This window comes from Pelodiscus sinensis, chromosome 5, assembly GCF_049634645.1.
Source record: "Pelodiscus sinensis isolate JC-2024 chromosome 5, ASM4963464v1, whole genome shotgun sequence".
Classification (NCBI taxonomy): Eukaryota; Metazoa; Chordata; order Testudines; family Trionychidae; genus Pelodiscus; species Pelodiscus sinensis.
This window is the reverse complement of record NC_134715.1, coordinates 26794125-26813112: the sequence shown is the minus strand read 5'-3', so window position 1 is coordinate 26813112 and position 18988 is coordinate 26794125. Positions and strand designations below refer to the sequence as shown.

The following is an 18988-nucleotide window of genomic DNA, read 5'->3' as shown; positions in this document are numbered from 1 at the left end:
TTTCACAGCCCTGAACATAGCTAGATCAATCTAATTCTAAGTGTAGACCTGACTTTGCCTAAGCCCTGATCTTGCAGATACTTATGCATGTGAGTACTGACACAGACACTGAATTTGAGTTACTTAGATACAAGCGTTTCCGGGATGGAGGCCTTAGATTAGTTTAAGCCCTGCTATGATGCAATACAGAAATTATTACAAAGATAACAATGGCTTTCACTGCTGCTGGTCTCGGTTTTATACGAAAGATCAAACTTTATTAGTAGGGAGACTAACAATTTGTTTTTAAAATTGACAAACTAACAATTACTGTTTATTTGATTTTTAAGGACAATAGTAATGTCCTCACTTACTGAGTCTAAAGCAAATTACATTACTTGCAAGGGACTGGAAGTCAGACGTCCTAAGACACCTCTAAGACACTTCTAAGAATCCGATCAATGTTTCTAAATAAATAATAAGTATTAATGAATTATCTTCATGATGTCCACATATTACCCCCACCCTACCAGGGGAGAACTGCAGTATACAGAAATGATATAGCCAAGAAGTCTGTAGCTAGCAGATCCGGGAACCAAACACAGATCCCCTGAATTCCAACCAAGTTCCTTTTTAGTTTGGTTTTTCCACTGACTGAGGTACATCAGTAGGTGCCTATGTTTATACACTTGTAAAACGGGGCTAATAGTACCTAGATAACTACCTTACAGAAAAACTTAAAAAACAAGCAATAGTCTTGCCGCACCTTAGAGACTAACAAAAATGTAGATGGTATCATGAGCTTTCATGGACACAACCCACTTCTTCAAATGAATGGAGTTTTGCCTTACAGAAGACATTGAAAAAACTTAAAAAATAACAAATAGACTTGTATACTGTCCTAATACTCCTGTCATCTGAAGATGTGGGTTGTGCCCACAAAAACTCATGATACCATCAACATGTTTTGTTAGTCTTTAAGGTGCTATTAGTCTATTTGTTGTTTTTTAAGTTTTTCCTGTTACAGACTAACTCAAACAAAAAATAGGACTATGTAGCACTTTAAAGACTAACAAGATGGTTAATTAGGTGATGAGCTTTCGTGGGCCAGACCCACTTCCTCAGATCAAAAACTCAGACTAACTCAGCTACCCCTCTGAAGCTTTTGAGAAGACATTGAGAAAGTTGACTGATGTCTGTAATGCATTATGAAATTGAAGACTGAAATGATGCTATTGAAGTGCAAAATGGTCAGCTTTTCTCCAATGGAATAGCTTTTTAAAATGAATGAAACATTAAGCACTCACACTAGATAAGTGCATTACTGGATGTTTCTGGTATAATCATTATTTAACATTTCCATAGCTATGTTGCTAATTAAGTAGTTACCTTTTAAAGAGAAAAGTACTGACAATGGGAAATTCACACACTACCTAACCCTGTTGCTTCAGTATCTGGAGTCACAAAACTAACTGTGCCCCCCTGGTTATCTCTGAAAAAGATGAACATTTAGATTCCATACAAAAGGCAAAATATAATGGAAAGCCAGGGGAGGCCCTGAATCTTTAAGATCTGTGGATTTTTCTTGTCTGCAATTCTGCTCATATAAATTGCACCCATTGTTACTTTGTGTGCCTAACAACATTTCTACATGTTTTATTAGTCTTTAAAGTGCTACCTTACTACAGGAATTTGTTATTTTTTAAGTTTAACATTTCTAAAGTAAAGGTGCCTGTGAAAGGGCTGGGATTTCAACAGCACAGTGATAGTATGGGTTATAGCTGCTCTCATCAAGCCATGTCTCTGTCAGAAAAGAATAGCAAGGGTACAACTGCTGTAACACCTTAGGGTACATCTACACTGCAGGGCAAAAGTCAAATTAAGATATGCAACGTCAGCTATGTAAACTACGTAGTTGAAGTTGAAGTAGCTTAATGTGGCTTTCGGCGCTGTCTACACAACAGGAAGTCGAAGGAAGAACACTTTTCCTTCGATGTCACTTACTCCTCGTGAAATGAGAGTTACAGGAGTTGGAGTAAGAAGTCCCTCATCTCAACATTATTTTGAAATAATGGCTTGCTGTGTAGATGCAGACTTTGTTATTTCAAAATAACGTCAGTTATTCCGAAATAACACTGCTGTGTAGATGTACCCTATGTGCTCATAGGCCAAGCCACAGTGAAAGGGCTGCATCTATCCATATTGCTACCATCACTCAGTGATGGTGTGTGTTCAGCAATGGTTAAAAACTCCTTCCATTGACGTAGGCTGTGTCTATACTATGCAGTTATTGCTTTATAGCTAGGTCAACCTAAGTTTTAGGTGTAGACCAGGCAAAAGCCCGATTTTGCACTAGTATAGTACACTGACATTAGGGGCTCGTCTACACTGGCCCCTTTTCCGGAAGGGGCATGTAAATTTCACCAGTCGTCGTAAGGAAATCCGCGGGGGATTTAAATATCCCCCGCGGCATTTAAATAAAAATCGCCGCTTTTTTCCGGCTTTTAAAAAAGCCGGAAAAGAGAGTCTACACTGGCCCCGATCCTCCGGAAAAAGTGCCCGGAGGGTCTTATTCCTTTGAAGTAGGAATAAGACCCTCCGGAAAAGGGCACTTTTTCCGGAGGATCGGGGCCAGTGTAGACGCTCTTTTCCGGCTTTTTTAAAAGCTGGAAAAAAGCGGCGGACATTTTTATTTAAATGCCGCGGGGGATATTTAAATCCCCCGCGGATTTCCCTACGACGACTGGTGAAATTTACATGCCCCTTCCGGAAAAGGGGCCAGTGTAGACGTAGCCTAGGGGTTTTATATGTTGTTGCATAGCCAAAATGTTCACAAATTTTCCTAATATAAACAGGGCTGACTGAAATACCATTGTAGACTAGATCTTTCATATTTGAAGTCTTCTCAACAGGGACTGAGGTAATTGGAGAAGAGTAGCTGCATTCCATTGTTGCCTACCCTTATCTAGTCAGAGTATGTGGCCCAATCTGTCAAGTTAGCATCTTTCACTTGAACTAAACTTTCTTAAGTTGGCCCCACCAAAAATGCTAGTTTAAAGAGCATTTGATAATAGGTAATTAACTATCAGGTCAGTAAATCTGTAGATCGTATTTTTATTCACAAGCTTGACTAGCTCTGCAGATTTTTTCCCCCCACAAATAAATGCTGAATTATCTCTGCTAAAGATCTGGTTAGTGTAAATTTGCAGGGCCCTTTCCAAACTGGTCACAGACATACAGTTCATTTTGCTTTCAAGAATGACAATTCACTAGAAGAGGACTATAGTTCTGAAAAACAGTAACCCATCTTCTCTCACTTTTTGCACTCCTGCTTAAATTCAACACTTTACACTTAGGTTTAAACAAAGACATAAATTATCTTACCCATTACAAAGATAGCTTCCCCAATTATCACCTCTAATATCATTAGCTCACAGATATTTACCTCCCCCCCCATCTCCCTTCTGTTCTGAAATTTGATTTGTCCTTTTCATATGTGTTCATTTGTTTTAATTGTATCCTTTGGTAAATATGGTTGTGACAATTTTCTTCCACTATTTGATCTGAGGAAGTGGGTCTGGCCCACGAAAGCTCATCACCTAATAAACCATCTTGTTAGACTTTAAAGTGCTACATAGTCCTGTTTTTTGTTCCAGCTATACCAGACTAATACTGCTACATTCCTATCACTTTTTTGCACTCCATATTTCCATGACTTCCTCACTCCTGTATAAGAGACTCAGGCCTAATATGTGTGAAAGGAAGGAACAGCACTTTCAATAAAGATTACTATAAAGTATTCTGGTATATGCTAATAGTTAACTTCCCTATTTCTTTTGGCAAAAAAATGAAGTTAGATTTTCCCACTTTATGATATAATTATATTATTACTGGTTTCTCAAAATATTGAGCTGTAGGTAACTCAAATTCCAAGGTGGTTTTTTTTCACTAAGTAGCTGCTAATCAATGAATAATAAATTTCTCCTTAAAGTTGGTATTGCTTAGAACACTGGGAGAGGAAAAAATTAATCTAAAGCTCTTCACAGTTTTTATTACATCAGAATAAGTAGTATTTTAATCACTGAAAGGGAATGCCACCATCAAACCTGTTGACTGCATACTTTGTTTCAGTGTATATCCCTCTGGCTTTATATAAAACATTTATGAAATTTTAAAAGTTTCTTCCTAATGTCATGAATAATTCATGAATAAAAATAAAATTAAAATTAAAAAAGGTAATGAATTTGAAAAGTCACTGTAAATTTATAATTGGAATCAGAGTTACCATTAAAGGTTTATGGATGGATATACCTGAAATTCAGACGTGCAATCTAGATAACAGATGATCAGGAAAATGTTTCTTTAAATTTTTGTCAAGTTTTAACTTAAACAAAAATATCCCTTGCCACCTCTATTAGTTTCACTTAGTGTGAATCCCATTCCACAGAAAAAATATCAATTCCTGCGGAGGCATGTTTTCAAAATCCAGAAGAATTGCTATGTCATATGGCTAATATGCAGAGGAGCATTTCAGTGCTGTGTATATTTTGTACATAGGCTTTAAAAAGCTGTGCATCATATGAATCCCATTTGGAATCTTGTGCAAGTGCTATAGTTTATAGCTCTAAAACCAGCCAGGAAGGATTACCATAGTGTGTGTATAGGGAGGAGGGGGGAATTGCCACTTAGATGTCAAGCTCTTTAAGACAGGGCCCCCTGGCTTGTTCTTTATTTAAGAGTGCCTGGCACAATGGGATCCTGGTTTGTGATAAGGCTGCAATACAAATGATAAATAAGTAGATTTTTCCTGTTACCTTGTAATTTCTGGCTGTATTCTGTCCTGTCGGATTGGCTCCTCCTCAAAGTGCCAGAGTTACCCTGGTCCACAGAAACACTGTTCTCAACAACGGTATCTGTCTTCCTTCTCTCCAACATGTACAGTCTGTGTTTCAAGAAGGTCAAATTCTTCCTCTTGGCTCCCATACCTTCTTTCCCAGGGGATTCTTTGGTTTCCATTTTCAGCAGAGACAGCTTCCCCCCCTTGCCCACCGCCTTGGGAGAATAAGTCGATTCTTAGGGAGCTGAGTTTAAGTGCCTGTTTCCCAGGGAGAAGCTGCCTGTTCCTATCAGCTCACCTGACTATACCTGCACAAGTTCACTTGTCCCCTGGCTCAGGCTGCCTGCCACCTCTGCAGCCTCGCAGGGCTCCACCCCTATGAAGTCATCCTCGGCTGCCCTGGGAGCCTGACTGGGGAACCAGCCACCTGTTACCTGAGAGACCGGCAGCTTGGAGTCGGGCAGAGCCGCGCTAGGAGCGGCCCCGGCTGTGTGCTGCCGGGCCATGGGCCCCTGCTGGACACCGGTGTGTACGCCCCTGACTGTCTAGGGGTCCAAATCGCCATCTGCATAGCAACAGCCCGGAATGAGTCTCCCCTCCCCCCCACACACTTCCTGGGGCCGTGCCTGCCTGCGCGGAGCGATTGGCACCTGAGGGGCGGAGGGGGGAGCCTGTATTGTTATGCGGGCAGGCTCGCTCGGGTTTCCCATCCATTCGGAGTGGAGGTGAGGCCGTTTGCAAAGGCTGCCCTGGAGGCTGTCCCCGGTCCGTGTGCATGCGACAGCACCGGGGCTTGGTCACGCCCAGGGCTTTTCCTTTCCACAGCCAAGAGACCTCGTTCCTCCTCATCGCCCACTCAACTCCTTTCCCCTCCAGCGGGGCTAGAGGGCAGAGACACAGTCTCTCTTACGGTGGTCGACAGACCCCGGGGGAAAGAATGCGTCTAGCATTTCTAAAGGGCTCCAGACCTCCGTTTGGAAATAGTGTAGGGGTCTGCATATAAAAAAAAGGTTGAACACCACTGGGACAGAACAGGAAAGTAAACAGAATGCATGTTTTGGGAGGGAGTTTCCAAACGGGTAATGCAAAAATGATCTGGGGTGGGACACTGAATGCACCTGAGGGCTTGCCTAGATTAAGGAAACTGACATGTTTCACACTGGAATGATGTGGCTATGTCAGGGGATCGCACAGGTTACACCTCTGTTACACCCCTGAGCTAAATAAGTCCTAAGGCAACCAGGAGAAGAGTAACATGGAACATGACAAGGGAGCCAAGAAAAATGAAGTGCCAGGAAGGGCGAGAAGAAGGGACAGAGGAAGAAGGGGAAAGATATACAAAGAACTGTACTCCTAATTATTCCTTCCTGGTATCTTCAACTTTGAGATTGTTGGATAAAAAGCATTAGGTTGAAGTCTTTAGTCTGGCACCCTCAGGACCTGACCTCAGTGCTGAACCAGAGAATTTGCTGAACCACGGGAATAAAAGAACATAAGAATAGCCATACTGGGTAAGACCAAAGGTCTATCTAGCCCAGTATCCTGTGTTCCAACAGTGGCCAATACCAGATGCCCCAGAGGGAGTGAATAGAACAGGGAATCAATCATCAAGTGATCTCTCTCTTGTCATCCATTTCTAGCCTCTGACAAACAGAGGCTAGGGTCATCATTCCTACTCAACCTGGCTAATAGACATTGATGGACCTAGCCTACATGAATTTATCTCGTTCTTTTTTGAATCCCCTTTAAGTCTTGGTCTTCACAACATCCTCTGGCAAAGAGTTCCACAGGTTAACTGTGCGCCGAGTGAAGAAAAACTTCCTTTTGTTTGTTTTAATCCTGCTACCTATTAATTTCCTTTGGTGTCCCCTAGTTCTTATATCTTTTTAATCTCTCTTCACATCAGACCTGTTCCAAATCCCTAATAATTTTTGGGAACATTTTCTGAACCTTTTCCAATGCTAACGTATCTTTGTTGAGATGAGGCAACCACATCTGTATGCAGTATTCAAGATGTGGGCGTACCATGGTTTTATATAGAGGCAATAAGATATTATCTGTCTTATTGTCTATCTCTTTTTTAATGATTCCTAACATTCTGTTTGCTTTTGTGACTGCCGCTGCACATTGACTGGATGTTTTCAGAGAACTAGCCACAATGACCTCTAAGATCTCTCTCTTGCGTAGTTATAGCTAAACTAGTCCTCATCGTTTTGTGTGTATAATTGGGATAATTTTTTCCAATGTGCATTACTTTACATTTATTAACATTGAATTTCATTTGCCATTTTGTTGCCCAATCACTTAGTTTCAATAGATCTTTTTGAAGCTCTTTACAGTCTGCTTTGGTCTTAACTATTTTGAGTAGTTTAGTATCATCTGCAAATTTGACCATCTCACTGTTTACCCATTTCTCCAGATGAATAGGTTGAATGGGATTGGTTCCAATACGGATCCTTGGGGACCCCACTAGTTACGTCTCTCCATTTTGAAACTTACCATTTATTCCTACCCTTTGTTTCCTGTCTTTTAACCAACTATCAGTCCATTAGAGGACCTTCCCTCTTATCCTGCGACAACTTATTTTACTTAAGGGCCTTTAGTGAGGTACTTTGTCAAAGGCTTTCTGAAAATCTAAGTATACTATAGCCACTGGATCCCCCTTGTCCACATGTTTGTTGACCCCCTCAAAGAACTCCAGGTGTATGTCTAGACTGCATCCCTCTGTCGGCAGAGGGATGCAGATTAGGCATGTTGACATTGCAGATTAGGCAGGTTGACATTAGGCAGGCTGAAGCGGGGATTTAAATATCTCACACTTAATTTGCATAAAATGGCAAAAGAGGCAATCTAGAGGGGGACCTGTCGAGAAAGAAAGCCTTTTTCGACAGATCCTGCAAACCTCCTTTCAGGAGGCATAAGGGATCTGTTGAAAAAAGTCTTTCTTTCTCGACAGATCCCCTTCTAGACTGCCTCTTTTTGCTGACAAAGTGCTGAGTCGGCAAAAACGGCAGCCATTTTTATGCAAATTAAGTGCGGGATATTTAAATCCCCGCTTCATTTGCAATGTCGACCTGCCTAATCTGCATTACTCTGCCAACAGAGGGATGCAGGCTAGACATATCCTAGTAGACTAGTTAGGCATGATTTCCCTTTACAGAAACCATGATGACTTTTCCCCCAACAATTATGTTCATTTGGCTCACAAAAGCTCATCACCTAATAAACCATCTTGTTAGTCTTTAAAGTGCTGCATAGTCCTGTCTTTTGTTTCAGCAAGACCAGACTAACACGGCTACATCTCTATTACTATTTATGTTCATCTATGTGTCTGACAATTTTATTCTTTACTATAATTTCAGCTTATTTGCCTGATACTGACGTTAGACCAGTCTGTAATTGCCAGGTCAATATGGTCTAGCAGTATTACCAACACTGCTACTGGCCTCTTAAATGACACATTTAGCAGTAAATTAAAGCTAAATAGCAGCACAGAACACTGAGAGTCAAGACTGGTGGCTGTAAACAAACTTTATGGAGCCACAGAAAACTTGGCCACATGTATGATAAGTGGACATCCAGCTAACTTAAATCATGCTGGACCATGGATATTGCCAGACTGGAGAGTGCTGGATTAGAGAGGTTCAACCTGTACAGCAGATTCCTGGTTGCACTGACTTCAGAAGTCATCTCTGTAAGAGGTTATAATGGTATTTTTAACATTGGCATGTATCCAGTCTGAGAGGGTCTAATTAACAAAGATAAGACCACCACCAACTGGTAACCAATCTGCACTAGGACCTTGTCTACCCTAGGAACCCAACTCTACCACTTGGTGGTAAGCAATGGATGCAGTGGCACTGATGCTGTGGCAGAAGGTTTCATCCTCACAACGAGATAGAGTGTAGCATGTAGGACCCATGTTATCAAGTCTGCATTTAACACTGTTGTATCTGAGCACCTTCCAGCAGTCCATAATGCCTAAAGCTTTATCACTTCAGCTGACATTGTGAAGGACTACAGAGAAACAGCAAAAAGAAGAGGCAGTTCTCCTGCCTCATTTCAACATTTATTTCCCCTCAAATGCTGCAGTCTGTGAAGCAGCAGGAGACCATTGTCCTTGGATAATTGTTCTTATTCTGTTGACTTTGCCTCTTAATTAATGCTCCCACTTTCTTCCAAGTAGTGAATGGAAAAGATTACTACGAAACTATCAGTTTGTTAGTAAATGCAGCAGTTTGTTAGTGCTGCACAAAATGCCCACCCCTAACACCTAATAGAAAAATAAAGCAGTTAAAGGTTTACTGTGAAGAGTTTGTTTTCCCCAAGAGCACATGGTAAGACATTTCCATTACATTTTGAATTGTTCTAAATACCTCTCCTATCAGTATGTTAATACAAGCTCCTTAAAGGTGACAACTGCTTTGGATGCACTGGTTAGAAAAGTATGAAGGCAGCAGATATGTCCTGGTGATAGCACTGTGATAAATGGCAGCGCCTTAAGGATCTCATCAGTGAACAATAGATAAAGGTGGTGGTGCTAACTGGCCAATTCTTTTAATTTGATGCTTTATGAACTTTCACTGTCATGGTTGTCAGGGCCCATGACTTCTATCAGTTTCATGTGGTTTTATTATATTTTAAAATAATGAATGTTGGAGGGAGAGATTATTTTGCAAGTTTGCAGGTAGGTATGGCAGTAAACAGTGGAACAAACTTTATTAAATCTTGGGGCTTCATCAGAGACTAGGTCCAACCCACGATTAACATAATAAAGTTTAGTCAGCTGTTGCTACCTATCCAGATGCAAAAATATTTTCCCCACTTCCCAAAAATCATTCTCTAGAGTAAAAGTGTCTTCCCTTAGCAAGTAGAATAGCGATAGAAATGTAGCCGTGTTAGTCTGGTGTAGCTGAAACAAAATACAGGACTATGTAGCACTTTAAAGACTAACAAGATGGTTTATTAGGTGATGAGTCTCATCACCTAATAAACCATCTTGTTAGCCTTTAAAGTGCTACATAGTCCTGTGTTTTGTTCCCTTAGCAAGGATGCTATGTCAGGGACACTGGTTGCATGATACAGTTTGCTGCATTATTTGTCATTGTGATGGCTTAAGGATCCATACAACACAGCATTATGTTTGATCAAACCCTTCTGAAGTATCCACATATAAAACAGCTTTCTGGGACTCCTGAAGTACCTGCTGCATGCTGTCTAGTACTGTTATTGGGGGAAAAAAGTGCGGGGTGCTTTTAGGTAATTTCTCAACTCAGAGGCATTGCACGCTGTGGGTTGAAGTTAAGGATTGTCTGGCTCCCTGTCCATGTTGCAAACAAGCCATTGTAGATTGTCCTCGTTCAGCCAGCCATGAGCCAAAGGACAGGCCTAGCCTTAGGGCAAGGTGAGCAAGACAGTTGATTACCTTGGGCTGCACACCTTCAGGGCTCTGCTCTGCCCGGCACATGCCTGTCTGCCTGCTCATTCGCTGCCCTGGCTTGGAGCCTCATGGCACAGCCAACCACAGCATGCCACCTTGGGCCTCACGAACTCCTTGACAGGGCCTGCCAAAGGACTTCATCACAGGGGCTTCCACAGCTGGTAGAACACAGTGCCTGGTAAAAACAGAAGTCCTGTGCGACTGTCAGATTGGAGGCTGGGGAATGTAAGAACAAGGCACCACCCTGTAAACGACTCCTTTAATCTTCAGTAGTTTACATGGTTTGCAATACAATTTACACAAAACATTACCAGAACTCTGTGAACTATTTGAGCTTAGCTGCTAATCACAATGCATGATAAAACTAAAGAAATAACTCAAACTTTAGAAATTATTCCTGTTTCATTCCAACCTTAAGAACAATTAGTGAATGGATTATAGTAAATTGTAAACAAATGACATGTTTTCTTTATTTAGGGTGAAATCTGACTAATTCCCCCCCACCCACACATATTTTCTTCACATAATTGTTAGAAAATTGGGCTCTATGTTGGAATTGATGTTTGCATTATTTACAAATAATCTGTGCTACTGCTACTTAAGAGACAGAACAGGTGCTGATCTCAACATGGAAAATATTGGCATTGTGTTCCCAAGCAACAGTATTAGGTTATAGTTGTGTGGTCAAGGCTAATCTTTAGCTGGATCCACAGCCATAAATGAACCAAAAGCACCATCAAGACTCTGATAGCCACTAAGTAAGCAAATGGTTATTTGTTTTTGTGACTCCTCACAGCTGTTACATGTTTTTTTTTAAATAAATAACTAAAAATAATGTATTTGGACTTTTGTGCATTGATATAAAATAATGGGCCTACTCATTATTTTAATTACCACTTTTTAATGTCAATGGATTTACATATGTTTAAAGCTGTAGTAATGAGGTTGTGAAGAAGGTCCACCATTTTCAATTTTATTACTGAAACTGAACCATCTAAACCATGGACTATTTTAATTTAATCAAGGTTAAGAGACAAATTGTTCCATTACACCAGGACAACCTCCCTTATGTTAACACAGTTACAATGGCTTAAAGGGATCACCATGGAGAAATATTCCTTTCCGTTGAACTTGAATGCCCAGTGTGGGAGGGCAAATAATAAAGTGTGTGGTTTCCATCAGTAGTCCCAATATTATTCAGAAGTCCCAGCCATGCAAATCTATCAGTAACCCCTTAGCATTGCTAAAATGTATGAGTCAGGCCAGCAGCACTCTCTTGATAGGTGTGCACATCAAATTGGTAAGATGCAGGTCTTGACTATGTTACCACAGGCTGTTGACCTAAATTATTCAATTTCAGCTACATGAATAACTTAGCTGAAGTTGATGTACTTAGGTCTGCTTACCACAGTATCTTCACAGTGGTAAATCAACAACTGACGCTCTCCCATTGACTCCATCTACTGTTCTCATTTTGATGGAGTACCAGAGTCAATGAGAGAGTGCTCAGGAGTTGATTTATTGGGTCTAGACAGAAGTAACTGCTTGATTTTCTCCTCCTCCTCTTTCAGTAGCCACACAGCAGTTCTGTTGTTAGATGTCTTAATTCATCCAAAGCTCTTTGGCTATGTGACTGCCAACACATGTAGAGCACCCCATTGTTGTATCAATGATTGTCAAAGTCATGCCGCTTGTGATGGGGCTAGCGAGCCCCGCACTCTCGACAGCGCTGTCCCGGCACTATGGGGAAAATGGGCAGAGCGTCAGCCTGGTGCAGGCGGTTGACATCACCCGCCGGAGTGACGGGGGGATGCCATCGCCTGCCCGGTGCAGGAGAATGATGTCACCCGCTGAAGCGGCGGTGGGTGGCTCAAAAGGGTCCAGAAGGACGCAAGATGGGGGGGGGGGGGAGCTAGGAGCACAACCCCAAAGAAGAGGACCGGCGAGACAACCTGGGGACCTGGGAGCAAAAGACGCCAGAAGCACAGCCAGATGGAGGGCAGTATCCCGTGAATGTACATCAGCACCAGGAGGCAGGTAGCAAGTGGCCCAGGGCAGGGTCGTGAAGCCCATGGGCTGGTGAGTTTAGGGGAACTCCTCTGTCAGCCAGGCATGGGAAGTAGGAGTCCCTGCCTTAGGGCTCTGGGCTGGGACCTGGGAGTGAAGGTGGGCCCTGGTCCCCCTACCCCGCCACCCATGAGTGTCTCCCGGTGTTACGAAGGTGCTGAGCCCCAAAAAGGGTACCGGGGCTGGAATAACATAAAGACTGTGGAAATTGGTAGAGGGCTTTGAACTCGGCCTGTTCGAACTGGGGTAGGCAGTGACACGGTTTAGGGAAACTGGTGGAGGACTTTGGACTCGGCCCGTTCGGACTAGATGGGGGGGAGCGGCGAAGCATTATCAAGAAGAAGGCTTTTGAGTTTCCTTAGGGTTCAATAAAAGGGGAACACGCACGCCTCCTGAGTCGGGTGGTTTACACTACTAAACAGTCTTTTCTCTAGTCTATAAAATGGCACTACCTCACTAAAATTACAGAATTACAAAATCATATGATTCTTTCCTGATAATTTGATCCCAAACCCAAGAATTCCAGTGGGTTTTGGTAAATGTCCTACAATGTGCTATGTGAGACGAATCATGGTGGAACATTGTGTAACGGGGCAGGCTACATTTCACCTGTTGGATAGCTGCCAGAATGCTGTGTGAAGTAATTTAATAGAACAGAGCTACATGGACAAACAATGAGTCACCAAGGAAGTAGCATAAAACAGCATATACAAAATGGTATGGAGTCACTTTCAGTGAAGCTATAATGGGAAAACATACACTGAAAAGTTTTCCTGTTAGACAAGGCTGAGGACCAGAATTTGTCTCATCAGTTTTTAATTCTTGAAATGTAAAATAGAATTGAGGGCCAATGTGACCATCAATTTCAGCAAAATTTTTGCCACTAATCTAGTGAAGCCAGGATTTTAACATATAGTTCCATAAAACAGCGTGTGGCTGCCATGGTGTGAGCTGCTGCAGGTCCTGGATCTCTAATGGGTACATATTTGGGGTGGTTAGCCTGTCTAGAAGCTTGTGTCATCGCAGCTATGCGTTATTTTTTAAGGCACCAGCTCCATAAGAATTATTAGCATTGACATATCTCTCCTCAAGCTGGGAATCACACCTCCAGCTCAAAATGTAGCTGCATCTTTAGAGGTGTATAGATTTGTACTAGCCCTGTGCACAGGGATTACTTACACCCAGTGTGATCTTAAATGGGATTATAGTGGCAACAACCCCCAACAGTGCTTCATTTGCTTTTCTCTCCATGGGTCTTCTTGTCTGAAACCAAGAAAAACACACGATGTGAAAAGCCACTCCCTGCAGTTATTGTTTGAAATGTCTTTGCCCCTCCCCCCCGATCACACAGGTGTAAACCTACAATGATGATGGCCCCAAGAACTCCTCTCTTGTCTTCCAGCTACATAAGCAGAGAAAGCTGACTTAGCCGCTGCTCTCTGGAGAAGTAGATATTGTTGCGCATAGGGTCTTTATTGTACTAGCTACCACTCTGACGGCATGCAAAATATCAGCTGTACTAAAACACCTGTGGGAGGATAAGGTGGAGATGTAAATAGTGATAAGAATTACCACATGACTGCATCTCAGAGGACTTTGAGCACTGTAACCTATTCATTAGAAGTTGTTAGTACATATACAATATATGTCCTCAGCTACACCTTGAGATAAGAAGATGATAGATCTGGTATCAAAGCAGCAAAAATGAATAGAACTAGGAATCTGGTTTTTGATTTTTTCATGACTAACAATTCAAAGCTGAATTACCTTGACACATACACTGATAAAGCTCCCAAATGATCTGAGAAAGCTACTGAGAAAGTAATAAGAAACCAAACCCATGCAAAAAAAAAAAAAAAAAAAAAGATTCAGGGAAGTGCTGAAGCTAGATTTTTTGCATGAAGTGTTTGGCATGTGCGTGTCACCTTGCCTCCCACTGTTGATTTTGCCAGAAGGGAAACTTCTAATACAGAAAACAGATCTATAAAAGTAAGTGACCAGGTGGATTGACTGCTTCTTAGCCACTTCTGTTGCAGATGTTTATGTGAGATTAATGCAGCTATTTTCCCTTGAAGAAGCCAGAGGGATTTAGGATTTTTCAGAGCTGAGAGCTCAAGTTAGCAGGCTGTGCAACCAGGGAAGCAGCACTGCCTATTTTTCTTGCTTTGAATAAAGACTGTGCCTGAGTATGCACATCCAGGAATGTTATGTGTTGCATGTATGTAAAGGGGGACAAGGTATTCAAAGGGAAACACAGGGAGAGGGGCAGGGTGCATGGTTACAGGAGGGCCACCATCCAGGCCAGGGAACACTGCAGAATTGCATCAGTGAGAATGGACACACACTGCAGAGATGATGCAGCAGAATCTGTTGCAGCAATCTTCCTGAATGGTAAATGATAGCAATACCAAAGCCAATAAAGCAAAACTCTAATGCAAACCCCACATCTATGTTTCCAGGTGAAATGTGGGAATTCTATCTCGACCGCACATTCCTGTGTCCCCAAAGAGCAATGTATCCTCACTGCATGCAGCCTCCTGTCCTTGACACTGTAGAAAATATACAGACAGATTCCCCAGGTGGCTTCATTTTGCCATTTTGAATGTGCTGCCATGTGGGCTTTCCATGTTTGCCTCAGCTCATCTTGGTGTTCTTCAAATTTGTCCCATCTGAAACCCAGCCCATTTACGGCCTTGTCCACCTGAAGAAAGAAAGATACAGGTGAGGGCGAGTGGGCCTTCTGGTGTTAGTGAGGCAAAGGAGTCTGTGTTCTGAATTCCTTGTGGTAAAGCTCATAGATTATTTCCCACTGCGCTACTGACTTGTCACACAGTGCAGGTCTTAAATCAGGGGTGGGCAATAAAACAGCAGTGGTTCACTAGGGTTAGCCCCTAGTGGCCACTGTGGCTAAATTTAACTACATCTTTGCAGATACAGGCAATCACAGCTCCCATTGGCTGAGAACAGCAATTCACGGCCATGGCCCTAACTATATTAAAAGCTACTGATGGCCTGGGGCACTGCCCAATCTGAGCAGGGACAAGCTGGAAAGTATGAGATGCAGGGTATCAATGCTGTATTTTATAAAGGCAGAATGAATCACCCAGTCTTTTCTTTCACAGATAGCTTCCTTCTATTTTTATTTTCTTGATTAATTAATTAATTTCTTGATTGAATTCTCAAATTAAAAATAAAGAACTAATGCCTGGTTGTTCTTATTGGGAGATATCATGATCCAAATTTGCATTTTGTTCATCTTCTCTTTTTACGAGGGAAGATGAATTTACTAAGCAAGGGCTAATCTGTTTTTAAATCTTTGTTATGGAGTCATAGCAGCAACAGCACTCTTCCCAAGAAAGTATTCTGACTCGACTGATCAAGTAGCTGGGACTGTGATATCTTTTGAGATGAGGCAACCACATCTGTATGCAGTATTCAAGATATGGGCGTACCCTGATTTTACATAGAGGCAATAAGATATTCTCTGTCTTATTTTCTATCCCTTTTATAATGATTCCTAACATTCTAGTTGGTTTTTGACTGCTGCTCAACATTGATATATTGGCATTGGAAAAGGGTCAGAAAAGGGCAACAAAATGATTAGGGGTTACACCAGGTCCCTAATGAAGTGGTCCCATATGAAGTGAGATTAAAAAGACATGGACTTTTCATCTTAGAAAAGAGGAGAGTACGGGAGGATATGATAGAGGTCTATAAAATCATGACTGGTATGGAAAATGTGAGTAAGAAAAAGTTATTAACTTATTCCCACAATATAAGAACTAGGGGTCACCAAATTAAATTAATAGGCAGCAGGTTTAAAACAAACAAAAAGAAGTTTTTCTTCATTCAGCGCATAGTCAACCCATGGAACTCCTTGCCAAAGAATGTGGTGAAGACTAGGTCTTTAACAGGGTTCAAAAAAGAGCTAGATAGATTCATGGAGGTTAGGTCCATCCAGGGCCGGCTTTTGTAAGTGCGGGGCCCGATTCTGGGGGTGGGGCTGCACATGCGCGGGGGCCCCGGGCAGCATAACACATTCTTCATGCACCCACGGCATGCGTTGAGAGCTTGGGGCACTGCGCATGCGTTGAGCACCCGGGATGGCACTGCGCATGCGCTGTGCGCCCAGAGCGTCGCGTACCCAGGACAGCACTGCACATGCGTCGCGCACCTGGGAGCGGGATCCCCTTAGGCGCGGGGCTCCATTCCAGGGAATCGGCCTAAAGCTGGCCCTGGGTCCATCAATGGCTATTAGCCAGGATGGGTAGAATGGTGTCCCTAGCTTCTTTGTCTGTAAATGGGTGACAGGAGAGGGTTCATGTGAGGATTACCTGTTTTGTTCCCTCCCTCTGGGGCATCTGGTATTGGCCACTGTCAGCAGACAGGATACTGGGCTAGGTGGACTTTTGATCTGACCCAGTATGGCCATTCTTATGTTCTTATATATGTTATGATATCAAAGCTAACCAAGGAAAGCAAGAAAATGAGCCAAGTAAAGGTAAGATACAGGAAGACAACCCCTATTTTAAAAACAGGTGTAGAATTTTGCAAAAGGCTTCAAAAGTTTGTAGTAAAATGATGTGATCTTTTGATGTCTGAAAATTTCACAAATCAAGAGGAGAAAATGGAATCCTTGTTTTCACTGGGATCTGTAGGGTATATCTACACTGCACCCTTACCTCAAAATAAAGTGCTATTCTGACAAGTCCCTTAACCCTCATGGAATGAGGGTTACAAGGGTGCCAGAATAGAGTGCCTGTTATTTTGAAGTCTATTTAGAAGTAACAGGCATGTTTAAAGACATGGAATAGCTATTTTGGGATACTTCTGGTATCCTGAAATAGTGCCACTGCCTAGACATAGCTCCAGGCACTGCTGTAACAAGACTGTAAACAGCATGTCTACCCTAGGAAACTATTTTGAAATAACTAAATTCAACTTAATAACTCCTCAGTTTACAAAATCGAAATACTATGTCCTCATTACGGAGAAGCCTTGCAATTAGTCCAAAGTAGGCTCTGTTAATGTGGACACACCACTTTGACATAGAGCCCCAGGAGGCACTGGGAAGTAATTAGTTCAGCTTACTCCGGGGAGTAATCTTTTTGAAATAGTGGAACCGGAGTGTCCACACTAATGCTATTTTGAAATAACTATTTTAAAATTAGCATTATTCCTCAAGAAAAGAAGTACAGATTTTGAAATAAGTGGCCTGTTATTTTGAAATAACAGGCTTGGTAGTGTGGACACTCAGCTTATAAATTTGACCTCAGGGGGGTTATTTTGAAATAAAGCCCTAGTGTAGACCAGGGCTAAGAATGGCCGTACTGGGTCAGACCAAAATCCATCTAGCCCAGTATCCCGTCTTCCAATAGTGGCAAGTGTCAGATTCCCCAGAGGGAATGAACAGAACAGGTAGCCATTAAGTGATCCATTTCCTTGTTATTGATTCCCTGCTTCTGACAAACAGAGGCTAGGGACGCCATCCCTACCCATCCTGACTAAAAGCCATTGATGGACCTGTCTCCATGAATTTATCTAGTTCTTTTATGAACCCTGTCATAGCATGTCTTTCACAAAATCCTCTGATGAGGAATTCCACAGGTTGACGGTGCACTGTGTGAAGAAATGTGAAGAAATGCTTCCTTTTGTTTAATGTAAACCTGCTGCCTATTGTTTTAAACTTTCTGCCTATTTAAACTTGCTGGCTGATCATATCAATTATTTATTTTAATTAAACAGAAGTTTTTAAAGATTGCAGGTATAAACTACAGAGACCCTAAAGGAACATAATAAAATAAACACAACTCTACTTACTGTAACTTTGCCCTTTTTAATGAACTGCAGAGTAGCTTACCACTACAAGTGACAGACTTACCACTACAAGGTAGTTTTACAAATCAATATGTGAAATTTAAACCCTAATTTGAATGGGACAAAGTGATGCAGAGGTCTTGTGCTGGCCCCTTTCCACAAAGAGGAGTATCACTCAGCATGCACAAGAATGGCTGTCTCTGGTCCATAATGATTAATGGTCTTGCCAGCCTTGCAGATGGAAGTAGCATTACAGTGAATGTTGATGACAGTGCGATTGCAAATTGAGAGCAAAAGCACCGAAGTAGCACGAAACATATTAATGAAATGTTTAAAGATAAAAGCAATGATTTTATCCAGAAGGAAGGAAAAACGGGACACCATTGGGGTTTGGGATTTTTTAATGATAAAATGTTTCAAAATGTTTTTTCGGTGTTTAAATTGCTTGCCATGATAGATGATAAAAAAACTTTAATGGGCAAAATGTATTAACAACATCGTTGCAAATTTTTTTTAAAAAAGGCTGCAGCATATAAACTCAAAGCAAGGATGCCCTTCAGATTTAGGTGATTATAGAGCTGCAGAAGTTTTGTTTTGCTTTAGTGACTTTCTAGTAGAGAGAAATTCACCCTGGTCTGTGCAGAGGACAAGCATAAAGCCTTCAGAACCATGTAAGTCTTCTGTAAGTTTTGTGGGCTGGATTCTGCTCCATTTGAGATAAATGGCAACTCTTTCAGTAATTTCAGTAGAAGCCAACTTGAGCTCTGTAAATACATAGGACTTAAGTGCTGGCAACCTTTCAACCTCGGATGAATTTCACCTGCAGTAATCAGAGCAATGTCTTTAAG

General features: G+C 41.9%; 1 protein-coding gene across 1 annotated transcript in view; it reads right to left on the bottom strand.

The window, feature by feature from the left end:
• Positions 1-5489, bottom strand: part of ARHGEF38 (Rho guanine nucleotide exchange factor 38) — a 58409-nt gene extending 52920 nt beyond the window's left edge. Inside the window, exon 1 of the mRNA XM_006119314.4 lies at positions 4794-5489. Coding sequence (XP_006119376.1) covers positions 4794-4995 — 202 coding nt within the window. The 5' untranslated portion in view covers positions 4996-5489. The remainder of the gene's footprint in view (positions 1-4793) is intronic.
• Positions 5490-18988: the final 13499 nt, after the last annotated feature.